At 40.3% G+C, this 19,551-nt stretch overlaps 2 protein-coding genes across 2 annotated transcripts; one reads left to right on the plus strand and one right to left on the minus strand.

The window, feature by feature from the left end:
• Nucleotides 1-882: 882 nt before the first annotated feature.
• crlf1b (cytokine receptor-like factor 1b) lies at nt 883-10,748 on the plus strand. The gene is made up of 8 exons (XM_070909397.1): nt 883-940; nt 3,456-3,734; nt 4,672-4,801; nt 5,047-5,219; nt 6,825-6,982; nt 7,579-7,747; nt 9,481-9,662; nt 10,538-10,748. Exons 1-8 carry the CDS (start codon nt 883-885, stop codon nt 10,559-10,561), a joined length of 1,173 nt encoding a protein of 390 aa, XP_070765498.1. The 3' UTR covers nt 10,562-10,748.
• A 918-nt stretch (nt 10,749-11,666) lies between these two features.
• rex1bd (required for excision 1-B domain containing) lies at nt 11,667-15,899 on the minus strand. Its single transcript, XM_070909293.1, has 5 exons — nt 15,797-15,899; nt 14,574-14,656; nt 14,172-14,376; nt 12,768-12,856; nt 11,667-12,545 (listed from the first exon to the last, which is right to left on the minus strand). The coding sequence occupies exons 1-5, from the start codon at nt 15,797-15,799 to the stop codon at nt 12,473-12,475; spliced, it is 453 nt and encodes a 150-aa protein (XP_070765394.1). The 5' UTR covers nt 15,800-15,899; the 3' UTR covers nt 11,667-12,472.
• Between the last annotated feature and the right edge of the window lie 3,652 nt (nt 15,900-19,551).

A 19,551-nucleotide genomic window follows, 5' to 3' on the forward strand; every position in this document is an offset into this window, starting at 1 on the left:
TTATTTTGTTTATGTTAATGTTTATTGATATACAGTATGTAAGCAGCCATGTAATGTTCATCCATTTATAATGTTGGACAGTTGAGTTTATAACAGAGCAGAACATTTTAAAGGTAGTTCATTTTTTTTTTTTAAATAATGTAAGTAGCATCATGTAAAATCTTAATGTAACTGAGTGGAAGTAGCGATGTACTGAAGTGGAGTAGAAGTAGAAACAGTGGTCATAACATGGAAGTACACAAATAAAATGCAAGTAGCTTAAAATTGCTAAGTACAGTTATTATATTATATATTATATTTACAGAAAAAATATATTTTCATTTAACATAAACCATCTTTATTCGTCTCTGAACATTAGTCTTAAATCATCCAAAAATATAAAGATAGGTGTTACCATGGGTGCAAAATGTTTCTTATTATTATAGAAATTATTACTTATTACACACACACACGCACACACACACACACACACACACACACACACACACACACCTGAAAGTTTTATTAAGGGCGTCACGAGTTCACCTGAAGAAGCATCCGAAAAGTTTGTAAAGATGAACTCAAATTTTGTCTCACTTTTAAATTCGGTGCGTGTGTGTGTGTGTGTGTGCGTGTGTGTGTGCGTGTGCGCGCGTGTCAGGGAGGGGACACATTGAGGAGCACTGATGACTTGTGGCTGTGTGGGAAAACAAGGGAGGAGCAAACAGCAGCAGCGGCAGTTAAAAAGGAAGCAAACCTCGTGTTTCAGTCAGTCTGGTCTGCTGACTTTCAGTGAAGAGCCGCTGGAGAGTGAAGCTGCTCCAACTCCCCCCCCAGCCCCCCCCCCCGTCTGCTCTTCACGTCCCCGGAAACAAGAGAGACAGAAAGACAGCTGGAAGAACCATGTCTGCCTTCATGTTTCTCCTGCTCCTCGCTCCACGTGTGTTGTCGTCCTCGACACGTAAGTGCCAAACTTTATTAACGGACTCGCTGACGGACAGACAGACACGCTCCTGTCTGTGTGTGTGTGTGTGTGTGTGTGTGTGTGTGTGTGTGTGTGTGTGTTACCTAAAGGTTATGTCAGTGTTTTTTCGGAGTGAGCTGATATATGGAGGCTCCAAACCAACAAAACGAGTTCAGCTGTTTAACTTCTCTAAAACCAGCACACAGTTTCACCTGCCCAGGTGCTATTATCACCCCACCTATAATAATTACAACAGGTAACCACAGAAGTACATTGGTTTTTTTAGAATTTAGTACATTATTATTGAAAATCAATGGGTAAAGTGTTTATGGATACAATAATCAAGTGGTAATGTCTGTTTTTGTCTAATGGTACGAATTAAATACCTGTCAAATCAAGAAACATTCATCAAATTTATGCAAAAATTATATAAAAATTACAGTCTGATCGATACCACTGTTGATATACAAGAGTTTAAAGAATCTATAACATCACTATCAGCCAATATTCTTTTACATAAACATCTCTGATATTGATTCCTTCAGTTCTTCCTTTTTTTAAATGTGTGGCCAGTAGTACTGAGCAGGGCACTCTATCGTGGACGACATGATCACAAACATATCTTTGACATGTCTCTACTGCAAGTACTTGTTATTTATCAGCTGGCTTAAACATAGATACCAATATATTTGCAAGAAACTAATGTTAGCTGATATATCAGCCCGGACCATTTTTGATAGAAATCCAATATTGCCCACAAGGACCTGATTCACCCAGGAATACTGATAGGGATATCTACGCGTAGGCAAACTCTCTGACAGTTGACAGTTGTCTCATGGTATATGTCATCAAATCGCCCAACCATAATGCTTATTTATTTGGGAAACATTTGTTGAATATTATGAAAAAGTTCGGGGGACTTTTGATTTGATTGCACTGTAACCAGCTGATGACATATAGTGTCAACAAAAACACAAATTATAGCCTAACTGTTGCATTTTTCTGCCAAAATACATCCCGATGCAGTGACACCAGATAAATGTGAGAGTAATCATTAGATGCGATTGGTGGATTAGACTGAGAACTAGACCTATTAGACACGGCGGTGATGTAGATGATGAGACAAATTTGAAATAAGCAGTTTTCATCGGTGCTGTTGCATGAAGGAAAGATAAGAATAATAAAAGTTATTACCATAAGACTGAGAAAATGATCTGCAAGTAGCTTCTTTGCGCATGTTATTTTTCTCATGTATATTTTATACTTAACTTTATATTTTATAGTGAATCCCTCTCACTGAGGCCCAAAGGTGAATCCTCACTCTTCTGACATGTAGATACAGTTTTCTTTTTTTTCTTTTTTTTTTAATTCTTCAAACTACATGCTGCTCAATCCAGGGAGGCTGGAAACGGCGCAGTGGCACATATGTTGGAAAGCTTGTTCACCGCCCACCTGGAGCACAGTTAATAAAACTCTACACATTAAACCCTCATATCTCTGTGTAGAGGGAGCCCAGTGGTAACATTCAAACACACAGCAGAGGGTTTTCTCATGGGCATCAATCATAACGGCAAACTTTAAGTCTAAGACGGGTCGTGGAATGGAAAAGCATTCAAGGATTTTGCCGACAAACCAGGGTGACCTTTCTGGCTGATCCTACTGAGGCTCCATAAATCCACTTCATTACTGGGTCATAAATATGTGCTGAGCTGCTGCTCTGTTGTGGTGCAGTGCTGCTGTTGTTGCTGCAGCACTCCTCCTCCTCCTCCTCCTCCTCCTCCTCACACAAACACAAAGTTTTTGGGTTGGTAAGAAATGTGAACACAGTGAAACTGTGTGCTTAAACAAATCAGCTGCGCAGGACCTAATGCATGTTATTGAGAATCTAATCAATGGAAGTTAAAGGTTGAGAAGGAGCTAAAAACCTAAAATGTAAATGAAAATGCACCGTGGTCTTAGAAAAACAAGAAGTTTAGTACTTTTTTTTGTAAATAGTAGTCTCAGAAACATATGAACTAATTCACATCTGGTGACTGTAAAGTTGTAGGTGTCCTAGTTGCATAACATAATCTAATCTTATAAAAAAGGTAGTGGACTTCTGCACAGTCTGAATTTATTTAAGAAGCAATGTTTTCATCTGGCCTGAAACATACAATGCAATAGTAGCACGGGTTGTAAAAAGTGCTAAAACGATTAGTTGATTAAACATGTACTTCATTGAGAGACTAGAATAGTTTTTTTTATAATTGATTAATCATTTAAGTCATTCATCAAACAAAAAAACCCAACACACTTGCAGGTTACAGTTACAGCTTTTCCTAGTTTTTGTATTTTTGTGAAATTTATATCTTTGCATTTTGGACATTTGGTAATTTGGGCTCTGGGAACTTGTGATGGACAAATTTTCACTAATAGAATTGACTGAAAGGATGACATGATGAAAAGTAAGAAAGTAGGTTGTTTTTAATAGTAGTCTGGCTGAAAAGAGTCTGTGTGTGTCTCTACCACCCAGATGTAGCGGTGATCTCCCCTCAGGATCCCGTCCTGCGTATCGGCTCCAGTCTGACAGCCACGTGCACGCTGAGCCCGGAGCTCGGCCTCCACGCCAGCACGTTGTACTGGACGCTGAACGGGATGTCTCTGTCAGCTATGTCCTACAGCGTGTTGAGCCCTGACGTCCTGAGTGTCACCCTTCACAACCTCAACGGCTCCCAGCAGCAGTCTGGAGACAACCTCGTGTGTCACGGAGCAGATGGACACGTCCTGGCTGGTTCATGTCTCTATGTGGGCAGTAAGTGGAGGCTTTTCTATCTGTTTGTTTGGCTGATAGTGGAATTTCCATTATTGAGCGCCTCTCAATACAGCCGCCATTTAACAGAATAAAGTCATGATGATCATTTTTCTTCCGACTAAGTAATTACTGATATCTGCCACTATGTTTGGGAAATGAATAGATACCTTACTGTGTATTTTCAGCTTTAAAAACCGGTGTTTGTACATCACTAATTTAAACCCAAAGGGTCTTAAAAATGCCACAAAAGCATTAACAATAATCAGAGAAAATGTATATTTTATAAGGACATACATCTTGAAAAAAAGAGTCATACAAAACCTTATAATTCCAAATTCAGGATGGTAAGAAGCCAATTATCACAAATGTAAAATAAGTTGTAGCTATTTAAACAAACAAACATGTTAGTTTTCATCCCTGCAGTCATGAGCACACTGAACTTCCTGCCCCAATTAACTAACTTTTTAAATAAATACAAACCCAAATAATGACAAATGGAATGAAACAATGAATATGTTGTAAAGCACTGTGGATTCATAAGAAATGTTCCTTTGAGACTGAAAAATGTTGATGAGTTTAAAATAAATATAAATAAATAATCTAAAAAGATGACGAATTTTGTTTGCATGTTTTGTCGTGAACTTTCTTTTTTAGTTCTACATAAAAGCCTTTTGATTCTAATCTTTTAAGGTCTGTTGTACAACTAACCTGCTTTTTTAATGCATTGGCTTGATGGAGTGATGCTTCACATGAATGGAGAGGAAACTCACCTCATGCTGTTTTCTCTTAAATTTCAGAATAAAATGAAGTAGCCAGAATAATTTATTTGACTTCACTGTTTATTCAACCCCATTTTTTTTTACTTCATTTCAACATCTGACAAAATTGTTTGTCTCTGTGAAAATGTGTTTTTTCATTGTTCTTTTTTTCTCTCAAGTGCCTCCAGAAAAGCCAGTCAATGTAACGTGTTGGTCCCGCAACACAAAGGACTTGAGCTGCAAGTGGAGCCCAGGGGGGCGGGGTGAGACCCACATCCGAACCCAATACACCCTCAAGTACAAATTGAGGTGAGCGCCCCAGACCTGCTGCAGCTCACAGGTGATCACCTCGTCCAACGCCACCCAGGTAGACTAGCTATAAGTTCACTAGTGCCGCATACAGTTTATCCTCTGCAACACGTACGACGCTCACAGGCCGCAGTGTGTTGCTTTGCTTGTGTGCGAACTGTATAAAAATAGTCGGTCTGCCTTTTCAGAAGCCAAACGGCAGACTTTATTTTTGGTCATTGTGTTTGTTTGTTATGTGTGTGCAGGTGGTACGGGAGAGAGCAGGAGTGTGAAAATGACAGCACAGGGAAGCAGCGGTACTCCTGCTACATCCCCCGCAACCTCGCCCTCTTCACCCCGTATGAGATCTGGGTGGACGCAGCCAATCAGCTGGGCTCTGCCACGTCTAACATCACCACCCTGGACATCCTCGACGTAGGTGGGTAACGTGTTGACGTTATCTACAACTGTTGTCTTTCCTCTCCTCTCCTGTCTTTTCTTTTTCCTTGTCCTTTCCGTTCCTCTGTTTGGCATTTGTTTGTCTGCAGATCTCCTACATATGGCTAACACACTTCTCTTGGGGAGAGGGGGATTTATTTTTATAGTTCGGTCCCTCCAACCCGCTGCTGTAACAGCATTATGGGTTCAGGCTGCAGCTCTCAAAGATAAACTGTGTTGTTGTAAAAGTTAACTGCACGTCAGATGCCTCTCGGGTAATGGCTTCACAGGTTTCTCGATGAGGAATTTAGGTTATGATGTACGAGCGATGGCAGGTATTCCTTACAAATTCTCCAGTGCTAATGTAATAGCGTAGTGTTTCTGGCCTCCAGTGAGCGCCACATTTTGAAAGCGGTGTTTATTGGCTGTGACTGAGCATCCTCTCCCTCCAGTCACCCTCGCTGCACACTGAGAGCAGATAACTTGGAGCTGCGAATGGGTTGGAGGAGAAGGAGGAGCGTTGCCATATGTATGATGCATTGCACTGCCTCAATAACAGAAACAATAAGCTCTGAGAATATTTGTTCTGGCTTGGTTTTCCTCTCTCCCCTGAGCTGAATGCCACAGAACAAATAAAGTATGTCAGCTGAAAAACAGCGTCACACGCCAGCAGCAAGGATGTCTGAAGCGGAAGGTAACCAGCAGGAAACACTTTTACAAGACATTTAATAAGTTCATTTAATAAGTTCCTTTCTTTGTCTCTCGTGCCGCCATCCACTTTATCTTTCTCCCCTTCAAAGCACTCCATTTGTTTTCAACCTTTATTGCAGTTGGTAGAATGTTTTGTTTAATACTGACTGAGGGTACGACATGCTCTCTACAGGAAGTACAGATTGACCTGAACCAGCCAGGAGTTGTTTTTTTTGTCAAGTGAATTTTTACATATTCAAATGAAAATACTTAAATATTCCACTTGCTCATTGTTCTAAAGGCAAGTCAGGAAATAGTTAGGGCTATTCCCCTGTACATGGTTCATACAGGGGAATGTATTGGGGGACATACACTATTGCTTTGACTATGTGGTAAAGCAGACCAAAAGAAAGTATTTGGATCCTACACTTCCCATAATGCAACTTGAACATCTTTCATTTGACCCTCCCAGCCTGATAAATGCTCACATTTTTCAAACTCCTCGTCCCACAAAAAGTAAATTTTTATTTGAAAAATATAAAACTACATGAGAATCAAACTTTACCGTCCTTTCTTTATACTTCTCAAGACTTGATAATACTGATGAACGTCGACTCACTTCGTTGCACTCTTCTTTCCTTCAACAGAAGAATTTGATGTAAGGAAATTGGTACAAAAACATTTTAAAAACGTATCATTCCAAGGATTTATCATTAAATAAGACTAAATGAAACGTGTGTATGAGACCGATGAGCACTCAGCATGAAGAATGATGATTTGTCCGCACTCAGTGTTAAAGTACAATGTTCACTGTTGGTTTCATCTCTCTATGGGGGTCAAACCTCTTGTATCGTGTATCCTATACTGTACATCTGCTGTGTACAAACTCTTGAAACACTCGTCCTTGTCCGTGCAGTGACCACTGACCCTCCTGCCAACGTGCAGGTGAGTCGTGTCGGCGACCTCGAGGACCAGCTGACGGTCCGCTGGGCCAGCACCCCGGAGCTCAAGGACATCCTGTTTCAGGCCAAATATCAGATACGCTACCGACTGGAGGGCAGCACTGAATGGAAGGTGGTCCACACACTCCCACACACACCTGCAGACTAGTCTACACACACTTCCTCTGTAGCTAGGACACCTCTGAGGCAGCTGCGGAAATATTTGAGGTGACTTATCCATTAAATGATGAACATAAACGTTGCTCCTGCTGCATCTCTAGCCTCTTGCATGTGCACTCATTATAAAGCAAATAATATTTGTGTAAAAGCCTTGACTGCTGCTACTGATTCTTTGCTGGTACATTGTTGAAAGCTGGCTTTGATCCATAAATGCAGCAGCTGAGCTTTTAGAAACTGTCATTATTTCAAAGTGCTTCTTTGATGTTTTCTGCCCACAGCTTCTTAATATTTTCTCTCTGCTGTGTGGATGCATACAGTATGTCTTTGAATTCTGGATTCACTATTGAATGAGAGGATTAGGCAAATAATGTTTAAATATATTTGAAGCCACTCAGACTACATTAAAGATGGAAGCAGAGCAAAGTTCAAAATGAAAAACGGTGAGAAAAGATGCAGCAAATATCTCCATTTAGCTGCAGTTGAGGAGGATTTTGACTCTCCTACTGCCTTCTTATTACATCCTCTCTGTCATTTTGTTCCCTCTCACAGGTGGTGGATGATGTTGGCAACCAAACGTCATGTCGGCTGGCAGGACTCCAGTCCGGGACCGTCTATTTTGTCCAAGTGAGGTGCAATCCAGTGGGCATCTATGGCTCCAGGAAGGCCGGCATCTGGAGTGACTGGAGCCACCCAGCCGCCGCCTCCACACCCAGCAGTGGTGAGTACATTGCAAACGAGACTGTATGAACAAAACTGCGCCTATGTTTTCTGGACATTCAACACAAAATCCACCAAATGTTTAACTGTATAACTGAGGTCTTTCCTTTCATAGTCTTAAATGGCTTTTAAATGCTTCCCAAACGTCTGCCCACAAAAAATCTTGACCACTTCGTTCCTTTCTGATAATCAACCTTTCACTGCCAATTAAAGAAAGAAAAACAATGTCCTTATCCCTGTTTCAACATCCTGAACAAGCAGATCCAAACCGCATGTGACCCAGGAGAAACCAAACATCAATAGGCTAGATACCGTGATAGAGATCTCCCAGCAGAGGATTAGAAGGAACTGCAGAGAGCCAGGGGGACATTTGATAGATTTTGGTCGTCGGCTTCAGAGATTGATCAAGTTAAAAAGCGGGTTGTCTGTCGGCGGCACACACAGGGCCTATAAAGCTTGAGTGGAAGCAGGTTTGGGAGCAGGAGGAGCAGATAATGAGTTACATTGGTCATGTGGTATTTTCTCCCCAGAGGGAGGAAGTCGTTATCGGGCTCTGTTGTCATAAATTGATTGTAGCAGACTCATGACTATCAGTAGCCTTTCCTCCCCAGAAAGTCAAGTATGGTACTGTATATCCCATCCACAGTTTAGAGCATTAAACTGAGAAACATTTTTCTTTATATGAAACTGTTTACATCTCATTTTGCATAATTAAGCAACATGAATCATCATAAATGTTCACTGAGCAACTCTGGTTTTACCAGAAGCCTCTGTATTAGAGAGTTGAGAGATGTGCTAAGTGTTTCTATATTAAATTATTAGTAATTACTATCCAACTAAAAAACGTTGAACTCTGGTAAGTTGTGATGGTCATTAGTTATTATTTTTGACATTTTATAGGCTAGACAATTAAGAGTCTACAGCCATGCTAGCGTCTCTGTGAGGCTTGTGCTTGGGCACAGTGACGCTGATGTTCAGCAAGTATAACGTTTACCATGTTCACCATCTGAATTTAGTGTGTTAGCAACGCAGCATTTGCTAATTAGCACTAGGCGGAGTACAGCTGAGGCTGATGGGATGTCATGAGTTCTGCAGGTATTTGGTCATAAACCAAAGCACTGGACAAATGGAAATTTGGCGGTAGATGAGAAGTCAGGATAATTACCTCAGTTATTACAGTTTATCTCCTGGAGAACATGAGTGTGTGTCCAAAATTTCATGTCAACCCATCCAGTAGCCGTAAAGATATTTAAGATAGATGGACAGACAGACCCATATTGCCATGGTTAAAAAGAAATTAAATGTACTTTATTTCACCTCAGTATCAGTTGAGATACATCAGTAAAAAAAAAAGAAAACGAACAATATTATTAAAACATTTAACGAGAATGGATAAAGCCAATAGATTAATCAAAAATGCAGATTACTTGCAGGTCTACAACAGGTATCTGTTCTATTGAATGTGTATCTTTTTTTTTATTCTGGGTTTTGAATTGCTTTTTCTTTTATTTTTGGTGAAAATGTTGACTGCATGAATTCATAGTTATTGAAAAAGTGCCAATATGTCAATCACATCACTGCTGACACATTACATGGTGAGCAGCCTGCACATGTATCTATACACCCCCTTGTACTAACACATGTCCTAACTATAACCTTGATGCTCTTCTCTCATCCTCCCTCCTCTCCCTTTCTCCACTCACACTCTCCTCCTCCTCCTCCTCCTCCTCCCAGAGCGGCTGCAGAGCGGCTCCTGTGATCCTAAGCCCGGTGAGCAGAACTCCACCCTGCGGCGGGAACTCAAGCAGTTCTTCGGCTGGGTCCGCAAGCACACGTACGGCTGCAGCGGCATGTCAATCAAACTGTACGATCAGTGGAGGGTGTGGCTGCAGAAATCACACAAAACGCGCAACCAGGTAGGTAAGCAGAATCTCTCTTTTCACTATCTCTGCTGAGCTGCTCTCACTCACACACACACACACACACACACACACACACACACACACACACACTCTCACACACTCACACTCACACAAACAGCCACTGCTGCATTGATCTGAATTTCTGACCCTGCCTTTGTTATGCCATGTGGTCAGCATTTTCACAAACACAAAGATTTCTCTTGAACTGGCTGGCTCTGTGAAGCTTCAGTCCGCACTTTATGATCAGGTAAAATGTGCGGTTTACTGGCCCAAAAGTGGGAGCATGAAAGTAGAAATGCTTTCACTCATGCTCTCCGGTTTTATTACATATTTTAACAATGTAGACTTCTGATCTTCAGCTGATGACCACAACAAAGAGAAATGAACATGTAAATGCAATTAACAGCCTGCTGTGATGTGTTCCCTTTTGTGTTTTTGTTTTCTCTTGGCTTGAGGAGCCCCTTTCACAAAACTAACTCAGGCCAAATGGCAGGCAGAGCCCCGGCATCTTCTGTGTGTTTATGTGACTTTGTGAGGAGTTCAGATCCTTCAGCCACATCCTGTGCTGCTCAGTCCTCAAACTCACAGAAACCTTCACTCCACCTGACTCAATTAGTTCAGCAGTCTCTGGGTTTTTGTGCTTTATAGGGCACACGCTGTCTCCTGAATAATGTCTCTGTTCACAAACCGTGACAGGTTCCCATTGATTACCTTGAGAGAAAGGTAGCCGGGGAGAGTGATACACAGAGAATAAGAAAGAGAGAGAAAAGTGGCGGCCAGGCAGAGCAATTATCGTGATGATTGTAAATTACATGGTTCTTCCCGTTATTTATTATCAAAGTATGAACCATCTGCTTTTGTCTTTTCAGATTCTACAAGACGATAATTCATAGCACCGTCACTCAGCACCACTGTGGTGTTTTCATTCAAGAACAGCATAAAGAAACACTGACAGATAACTGGCCCCGAGGGTCCCAGCTGTGCGAGAGGACCAACGCCCCGCCTGAGGGATACTGCAGTGTTTGGTCATACAGCTTTAACTAGAGTTTAAAGGGCCCGGGTGGAAGATAACTGAAGTGAGACAATGCAGCCTTTTTCTTCCATTTCCGTCCAAATGTGTCTGTTAGATCTGTTTGCATCTAAAACAATAAACAGAATTGCAATGGCAGTAACATGAGGGAATTATGAACAAAATGTAAAAAAACAACTTTAATCCTACTTTTCCAGATCAAGAAAGAAAAAGAAAAGTATTTTTGTAAAGCTGTGGTTTTCTCCAAGCAAATCTGAATATGTAAGATTTACATTGTCATGGCCTGGGATGGTATATCAGAATCTCTACATATATTACTGTTGGAAATAATTAGTTCAGGGTAGGGCTGTAATTAACAATTACTTTCATTATTGATTTAATCTGCTGATCAGCTTCTCAATGAATTGATTAATCGCTTCGTCTATAAAATGTCCGAAAATAGTAATAAAAAAAAAAAATACCAGTGACCATTTCCCAAGGTGACATCTTCAAATGCTTTCTTTTGTATTACCAACAGTGCAAATTCAATTTATAAATCAGAGAAAAGCAGAATATATTTACAATTTCGAAAATGGAACCAATGAATGATTGGCATTTTGCAACAAAAAAAAATAGACTTAAAGATTAATTGTTTCAGCTCTAGTTCAGTGAATATTACATTTGTGAAATAACTAATGAGCTATTCAAACACCGTAATCAGACATCAAGTAGCGATCTAAAATGTTGTATGACATACTCACTATTTGTAAAATGTATATACTTTCCTGTCTTGGTAGACTTTTTGCTTAAAACATTTTCATATTTTTATAACTGCATATTTAAAGAATGTTTTTTGTATAAGTTATATTCTTTTACTGCACCAATAATGCCTCTGAAAAATACTGTGTATGATGTATAGAACAGTAAAAAGTTAAACTTTTGGAAAGTGTCTTTATTATTTAAAAATACAATTCAAGTAAACAAAGATAGCTGGATGAGCCTCCAAGATTTATTTAACCTTTTGAGTATTTACACAGTTCATCACAACAAACAGTTTGGATAATTCTGGTATTTTTAAACATAGGCCCTACTTTTTTGGAATTGGTCCAGTAGATCCCCTCAACCAGCAGCCACAAACAAGCTGCAATGTAATCCTTGTGGGCAACTGCGTACATCCACTAAAAGTGCTCGTCTTTGCCACTGACAGTCAGATTGTTATTTTAAGTGTCTGACAACATTATGGAAAGGATCCTTACAGACAGACCTTTTTGTTAAAGAGTAAGATGGCTTACCGACTCACGTTTCTACTGTCATCTTCCTGCAACAACTCACCTCTCACGAGATTTCAGAGCGAGACTTCTGTTGTGGTTTAACAAAAAAGATCTTAGGATTACGTTGCAGCCTGATTTTCAGCTGCCAGCTGAGACAATCTACTGGACCAATTCCAAAACTTTTGGTAACTATTAGTCATTTGGACCTGAAAATTTGTAAAAAAAAAAAAATAGGGCCCAGGTTTAAAAATGCCAGAATAAACCCAAAAGTTTGTTATTTTTGCTGGGACACGCATTGACACAAACACTTGACTACAGACAGAAACACAGACATACAGAGTCAGAATGTGAAAAGCCCCCTGGGTGGAATAAGACTGCAGCAGCGAGCAGGGTGGGGCCAGAGGGGAATCGATAAGTGCAGCTGAGGAGTCCAAGATGGAAGTTGCAGCAGAGCCGAGTCGATCTGTCAACTCCGCTGTCTGGTGATGTGAGAGGGCGGCTGCAGGCCTCCTGGGATTCACCTGTCAATCACACTCCTCGGAGTCATACTTAAAGTCCTGCATGATCTCACTCAGAGCCTCTTTGTTCTTGATGATCCTGAACAAGGAATGAGCCCAGAAAACACATAAGTTATTGTGTTACAAACATGTGTGAATATCTTTGACAGTTTTGTGACATTCTAGTGGTAACAAAGGATAGTCTGTTAAATTAGATGGAAACAGGAAGTACTGCAGCTGACTGCAGGTTCATAGTGAGTGAGTGGATGGGTCAGCAGGGAGCTAGCGCAGTAAACGGAGGGGTGGTAATAGCTGCTCTTACTCGTGCTTGATCTCCTGAATCTTTTCTTGACAGCCTTCGTCCTCCGGGTGATCCTGGGCCCGCTGCCTGACCAGCTGCAGCTTGGCTGTCTGTTGAGAAGGCACATCAGATAAGATTTATGCAAACCATTCATCAGTGGAGGATGGAGGGGAGACAGAGGATGAACTCTAAGATAATAGGAGCTTTATGACATTACTGGCAGACAGGAAGTTGGGTTAATATAAAGGAGTGTAAAACTTAATACAAAAGTGCTGCACATCACCTCTGAACACCAGCTGTATGAGATGTGGACTATTCAAGACTGTGGGAAGCACCGACACGTTAACATTTTAACACCAGTCTGCCTCACTCAGACTGTCTGTCCAACCATGATGAGCGTCACAGACATGTTGCTTTTGTGTCATCGACTTAAAACAGAAACAGCATCACTGAATGATTTCAATTGAACTGAATGAGAAGTTTTCCGCCATAAGTGGTGTTTACTTAACTTATGACTTGAGCTGCCAGCATAAAAAGAATAGCTGAATCCTTAACATGACAGTGGTAAAACCAGCACAAGAGAGCAATTAAGAAAGGTTTTACACAAGAACTCTGCATCCTTGTGGTGAAACAGTGGAACTGTATCAAACATTAAACAAAAACCTTTGAAACCTCATTATTATGGCAGGTTAAGTGGATGTTTGGAACAAGAGAGATTCTTAAAGTTATCCAGAAATACTGATATTTAAGTTTCTAAATGTATGCTACTTTTCTACTCTTGAATGGGAGCACCTGCAACTGTGTAATTTCCCCCTGGGGATCAATAAAGTATTTCTGATTCTGATTCTGAAAATAATAAAAATACTTTACATGATAAAAATACAAATAAATGAATCATCCAATGGACAGATTAAATTAAACTATATTTACATATAACTAAATAAATCTGAATGATCATCCTTTTATACACAGTCCTGCTAGACAGATTCGTGACTTTTACTATACATGTCCTGGTTGGACTTTTCATAAGTTATTAATCAATACCCTTTTAATTTTGTCTCTTATTTATGGATTGATTTATTAATTTCGGTCTATTTATTTTTTCCAGTATCCAATTAAAAATATAAATTAATCAATCAATCAATCAATTGCCTCACAACCATTTGCAAGTCTCTTTAGTTTATCTGTACTAAGATGTTTGTGTGTATTTATCATTAGTCTGGATCTAAAAATCCTTCATCTTCTGCATGTAGGAGAACCAGTGTACATTATTAAAAAATAAAGGTGTCAGAGCATATTAGGCAATGTAATGTTAAATCACAGCATATATACACATATTATTACATAAATGTTCCTTATCTTGTACACTGCTGTCTTCTGGACTCAATATAAAAAACAAACAAACCATATACAGTGTTAACCTACCAGTTCAAGTTTCTGCTTCTCTTTGCTCTGCAGCTTTTCAATGTGCTCAGAAAGGTCTGGCCTGTCAAACTCGTGGTGCAGCCTCCCCTTGATCTCCAGCACTTCCTTGGAGATGCCACAGAAGGCCTGTGTTATCTCATGGACCAGCTGCCTGTAGTGGTCAAAGTCATAATGGGGCCCTGTCCTCAAGTAGGCCTCGTGTCCTCTGGAAGGCAGTCAGCAGCAAAAACAACACCAATAAAAACAGAAAAGCAGAAGTGAATGAGAAGGACAATTCAAATTTCTATGTGTATGTGCCTGAAATGAAGAACAATAATCCCTGGAGACACAAGGAGGAAATGTTATTGTGTGTGTATAGTTATATGCAGTAACTTAACAAAAGTGTGGCGGGTGCAAACATACTCTTCAAAGAGCTGATACGTCTCTACCCGCTCCGACTGAAGGTGATAAAACCTCTGGATCAGGGCTTTAAAGTCTGTGGGGACCTACAGGGAGGAAATTACATTAAAGAAAGTTAACACGACATACAGAGAGGGATGATTTATTTTCGTGCTGAGAGAGTTAACAGAATATTAATCCACCAAGTTGGATAGCTGTTATTATTATCATTGTTACTGTCATCCTCCTTTAAATCAAATAGACAATGTTATACATATGAAAAATATAGTTAAAGATCCCCTCCAGACATGTATTAAAACATATATACAAATAGTCTGCTTGGAACAATAACATGTGTCTGATACAGTTTTTTCCCGCAAGAAATGTATAATTTCCACATCAAAATCCTGAGAATCTACTCCTCCTAGTGCATTAAAAATTCCAGAATCTATGAATATGCAAATTGTATTTGTTAATTTCTGAAGTTTTCCTGCTGGACACAAGATGTCTCCTCCATTCTCAGTGTATGTGCACTGGAGGCTTCAAGTTTCTACATCACACTTGTATAAGTTGTAAATTGGACCAGGAATGGCTTACAAACTATTTGTGAAGTCACAAATAATGCTCGCACACCCCACTGCTTAAAATCAGTTTTTCAATGAGCACAGAGAAACTTTCCACTTTCAGCAGATGAATGTGAAAACAGCCTTCTAGTGTCAAGCTCTGCACATACATCATTCTGCACAGTGAAGCTCAAACATTCAACCGTAGGAACAAGAAGAAAAACTGATTTTTGAGTGGAGGGGGACTTCAACCTATATATAGTTAAAGCTTTGCAAATATTTGTAAGCATATTATTATGAATGAATTATATTTTTGGCATTTGAATAGACCTCATAAGTACTTTTTCCAGTTTGAGCTCTCACAATCTGTTGCTTTTGACATGTTTTGTAAGTTATTGATTGGTATGAATAATGGTACATTGTACTAGACTTGGCTGGTTGTAATCAATGTTTCAAGAATAAATAAATTAAAGGCTTGTTACGTGGCTTATCTGCTTTAGCTATAGCTACCACAACGTTACTGGTAACAAGCAGCCCACTAGCCCTGATAACAACAATATAACTTCAGCTAACTACACTGTTGCCAAGTTATGCTCAAGCTAGCTTGGCTTAGTTTAGCACGTGGAAGTAATCGTTTTGAGGCTCTCAGACACATAACTGTAGTATAAAATGTCAGCTACTCACCATGGTAACCTGCCAGAAAATACTGTCGCAGAGTTTCCACTCTTTATAACAGTGACATGTTTATATTGTATAAAAACAGAGCGTTGTTTCCCTTCTGAATGTGACTCTGCAACATGTCTGTCCTGCCACCCGGAAGTGACGATGCTGCGCAATATATACTATTGGTTTTCAAAATAAAAGTTCTCATTCAACAACGGACTTAGACGGTACCTTCATTACGACGTGGACATGATGTTAATTTTAAATTATATATATGCAAGTGTTGTACAGTCTGAGGCCAGTGAATTTCTGTTGTGTTGTATTACTGTGGCTAACCATCCAAAGCGCACCTCAGCTTTGAATGGTACTCCAGATTCAAGACGTACTAGTCAAGACGACTACATCGGTCCCATCGGCAGTGTGCAAGCCTCTGGTGTGTTGTCACATTTTGTCAATACCTCATTGCTCTCGACAATGATGGCAACATCAATTGGATCTTCATCTCTGGACGCCTGGACAACAATGATTTTCAGGACGTGCAGTTTTGTGCAAGCAGTTAGGCCCAGCCTAAAAATCTCAAACTAAGCTCCTTAGACTCTACTCATTCCAATACACCATCTCATTATTTGCAGTGGAGCCCTGCTCACAAACACCACCTGCAACTCATGAAAAAGAAATCATGTGACCACAAATGAAGGAAGTATAGTTTACATTACTCAATCCATCTGTGACTCAAGCACATGGAGAGAGTAGTAAGCAAACCAGAGCAAAATTTATCAGCCTTGTATCTCAATTAAAATAGACAAGTTTTGGACATTATTACATGCTAATTTAAGTCAGTGTTAGCTACAAAACAAGGTCATAAACTTAGCATAATTGTGGCTCTGAGCCACTGCGTGAAACAGTTTAAATAGGTTACATATGTACAGAGTAACCTATTTATTTAAGTAGTCTACTATTTTTCAGATTTTCTATCTTCAACATCAAGATGGCAAAGCAGTGCAAAATAAAGACAAATAAATATATATATAAACGATTAACTTTTCAGCAAATTGCATTGCCAAAATAGATTCATAAATACACTATATTGCCAAAAGTATTGGCTCACCTGCCTTGACTCGCATATGAATTTAAGGGACATCCCATTCTTAATCCATAGGGTTTAATATGACGTCAGTCCACCCTTTGCAGCTATAACAGCTTCAACTCTTCTGGGAGGGCTTTCCACAAGGTTTAGGAGTGTGTTTATGGGAATTTTTGACCATTCTTCCAGAAGCACATTTGTGAGGTCACACACTGATGTTGGATGAGAAGGCCTGGCTCTCAGTCTCCGCTCTAATTCATCCCAAAGGTGTTCTATCGGGTTGAGGTCAGGACTCTATGCAGGCCAGTCAAGTTCATCCACACCAAACTCTCTCATCCATGTCTTTGTGGACCTTGCTTTGTGCACTGGTGCACAGTCATGTTGGAACAGGAAGGGGCCGTCCCCAAACTGTCCCCACAAAGTTGGGAGCATGGAATTGTCCAAAATCTCTTGGTATGCTGAAGCATTCAGAGTTCCTTTCACTGGAACTAAGGGGCCAAGCCCAGCTCCTGAAAAACAACCCCACACCATAATCCCCCCTCCACCAAACTTTACACTTGGCACAATGCAGTCAGACAAGTACCGTTCTCCTGGCAACCGCCAAACCCAGACTCGTCCATCAGATCGCCAGATGGTGAAGTGCGATTCGTCACTCCAGAGAACGCGTCTCCACTGCTCTAGAGTCCAGTGGCGGCGTGCTTTACACCACTGCATCCGACGCTTTGCATTGCACTTGGTGATGTATGGCTTGGATGCAGCTGCTCGGCCATGGAAACCCATTCCATGAAGCTCTCTACGCACTGTTCTTGAACTAATCTGAAGGCCACATGAAGTTTGGAGGTCTGTAGCGATTGACTCTGCAGAAAGTTGCCGACCTCTGCGCACTATGCGCCTCAGCATCCGCTGACCCCGCTCCGTCATTTTACGTGGCCTACCACTTGTGGCTGAGTTGCTGTCGTTCCCAATCGCTTCTACTTTGTTATAATACCACTGACAGTTGACTGTGGAATATTTAGGAGCGAGGAAATTTCACCACTGGACTTGTTGCACAGGTGGCATCCCATCACAGTACCACGCTGGAATTCACTGAGCTCCTGAGAGCGACCCATTCTTTCACAAATGTTTGTAGAAACAGTCTGCATGCCTTGGTACATGATTTTATACACCTGTGGCCATGGAAGTGATTGGAACACCTGATTTCAATTATTTGGATGGGTGAGTGAATACTTTTGGCAATGTAGTGTAGCTTCCTTGATTTTATTACTTGTGAATGGGAAATGTTCTTTCACAAATGTTTAGCCAGGTATTTTCATCTAAAACCACCCCTTGCTCTTTTTCCCAACTCTTGAATAGAGTTACGAAAGATTACATTAATATCTCCTCAATTTCAGATAATCCAAAATTTAATTTATTTTCTTTGACAAGTGAATAGACAACATTCCGAATTTGTAGATATTTAAAAAAAATCTGTTAGGAATATTGTTCTTAAATCGAATATCGATTTTAATTGCATATTTTTATGAAACAAATCTTTGAATTGTTTTATACCCAAGTTTCTCCATTTGCTTATATTGATTGAAGTTAAGTGTCTGTTCAGATCAGGGTTCCGGTGGATAGGAGAGTAGATGGAAGTACAAGTGGTAATACCAAGTTTCTTAATACAATGTTCATGTTTTTTACATTTTATTGAGGTGTTTTATAAATATAAGAAAGTCCAAGGACAAAGGATCTAAAAGGCTGGCTCCCATCTGGACCCACAGTGAGTCCCGTGTCTCCAATGACAATGACACTAAATTTCGTAATTGGGCTAATCATAAGTAATACTGGAGATTACGGAGACCGAGACCCCCAATAGGTTCTGGCTTCATGAGGGGTCAGTAAACTGATCCTTGGTTTTTGATCACACCAAATACATGAGCACTAAATACAGATTTAAAAAATGCTGCAGATAAATAACATGGTAACGTGAAAAAATTTATCTTGGGAGAACATTCATTCTTATAACATTTATTCTTCCAGAGATAATGGTAGAGTCAACCATTTACACACATCCAATTTGACCTTATCGATAAGAAGGACATAGTTTTCTTTGAACAAATTATCTAACTGAGGTGTTACTGAGAAGTTAGAAAAACCATAGATGCTGCTGGAGCTGAGTGTTTCTGGGGACTGGGCCTCACTGACAAAAACACAACTTTATTCACTGATTTTGCTGAAACTTGATCATTTTATGGAAAAAAATGTTTCTGGTTTTCCCTCTGATGTCCTCCGGCTGCTCTGCCTCAACTCTCTGTGATTTACGGAGTTTCCTGGTGGACAGAAAGTCTCATAAAGTAGCCGCTAATGGCTGCTAACTGTAGCTGCCGATAGCTCAGTTCGCTCTGAGCACCAGGGGAGTGTAGTTGTTTGCACTGCCAGCACAGGAGCTTTGGACCACCGGGAGGAGGAGATTTTCAGCCCCGGGCTCAGAGAGTCAGATGGTTAGAGTCAGCTAACTAACACTATAAACATAGATATATATCTATGGCTAAGAGGACTGCTAGATGCACAGCTAACTAGCGAACGACAGCTAAGTTACAGTTAGCAGTAGTTAACGAATACTTTAGCCACAAGTAAAGCCATCTACCTACTACCTACCTATTTTCCTTCACAACAGAAAGAGCACTTTCTGTGAGACATACTGAACAACCTG

Source organism: Enoplosus armatus, chromosome 7, assembly GCF_043641665.1.
Source record: "Enoplosus armatus isolate fEnoArm2 chromosome 7, fEnoArm2.hap1, whole genome shotgun sequence".
NCBI classification, from domain to species: domain Eukaryota; kingdom Metazoa; phylum Chordata; class Actinopteri; order Centrarchiformes; family Enoplosidae; genus Enoplosus; species Enoplosus armatus.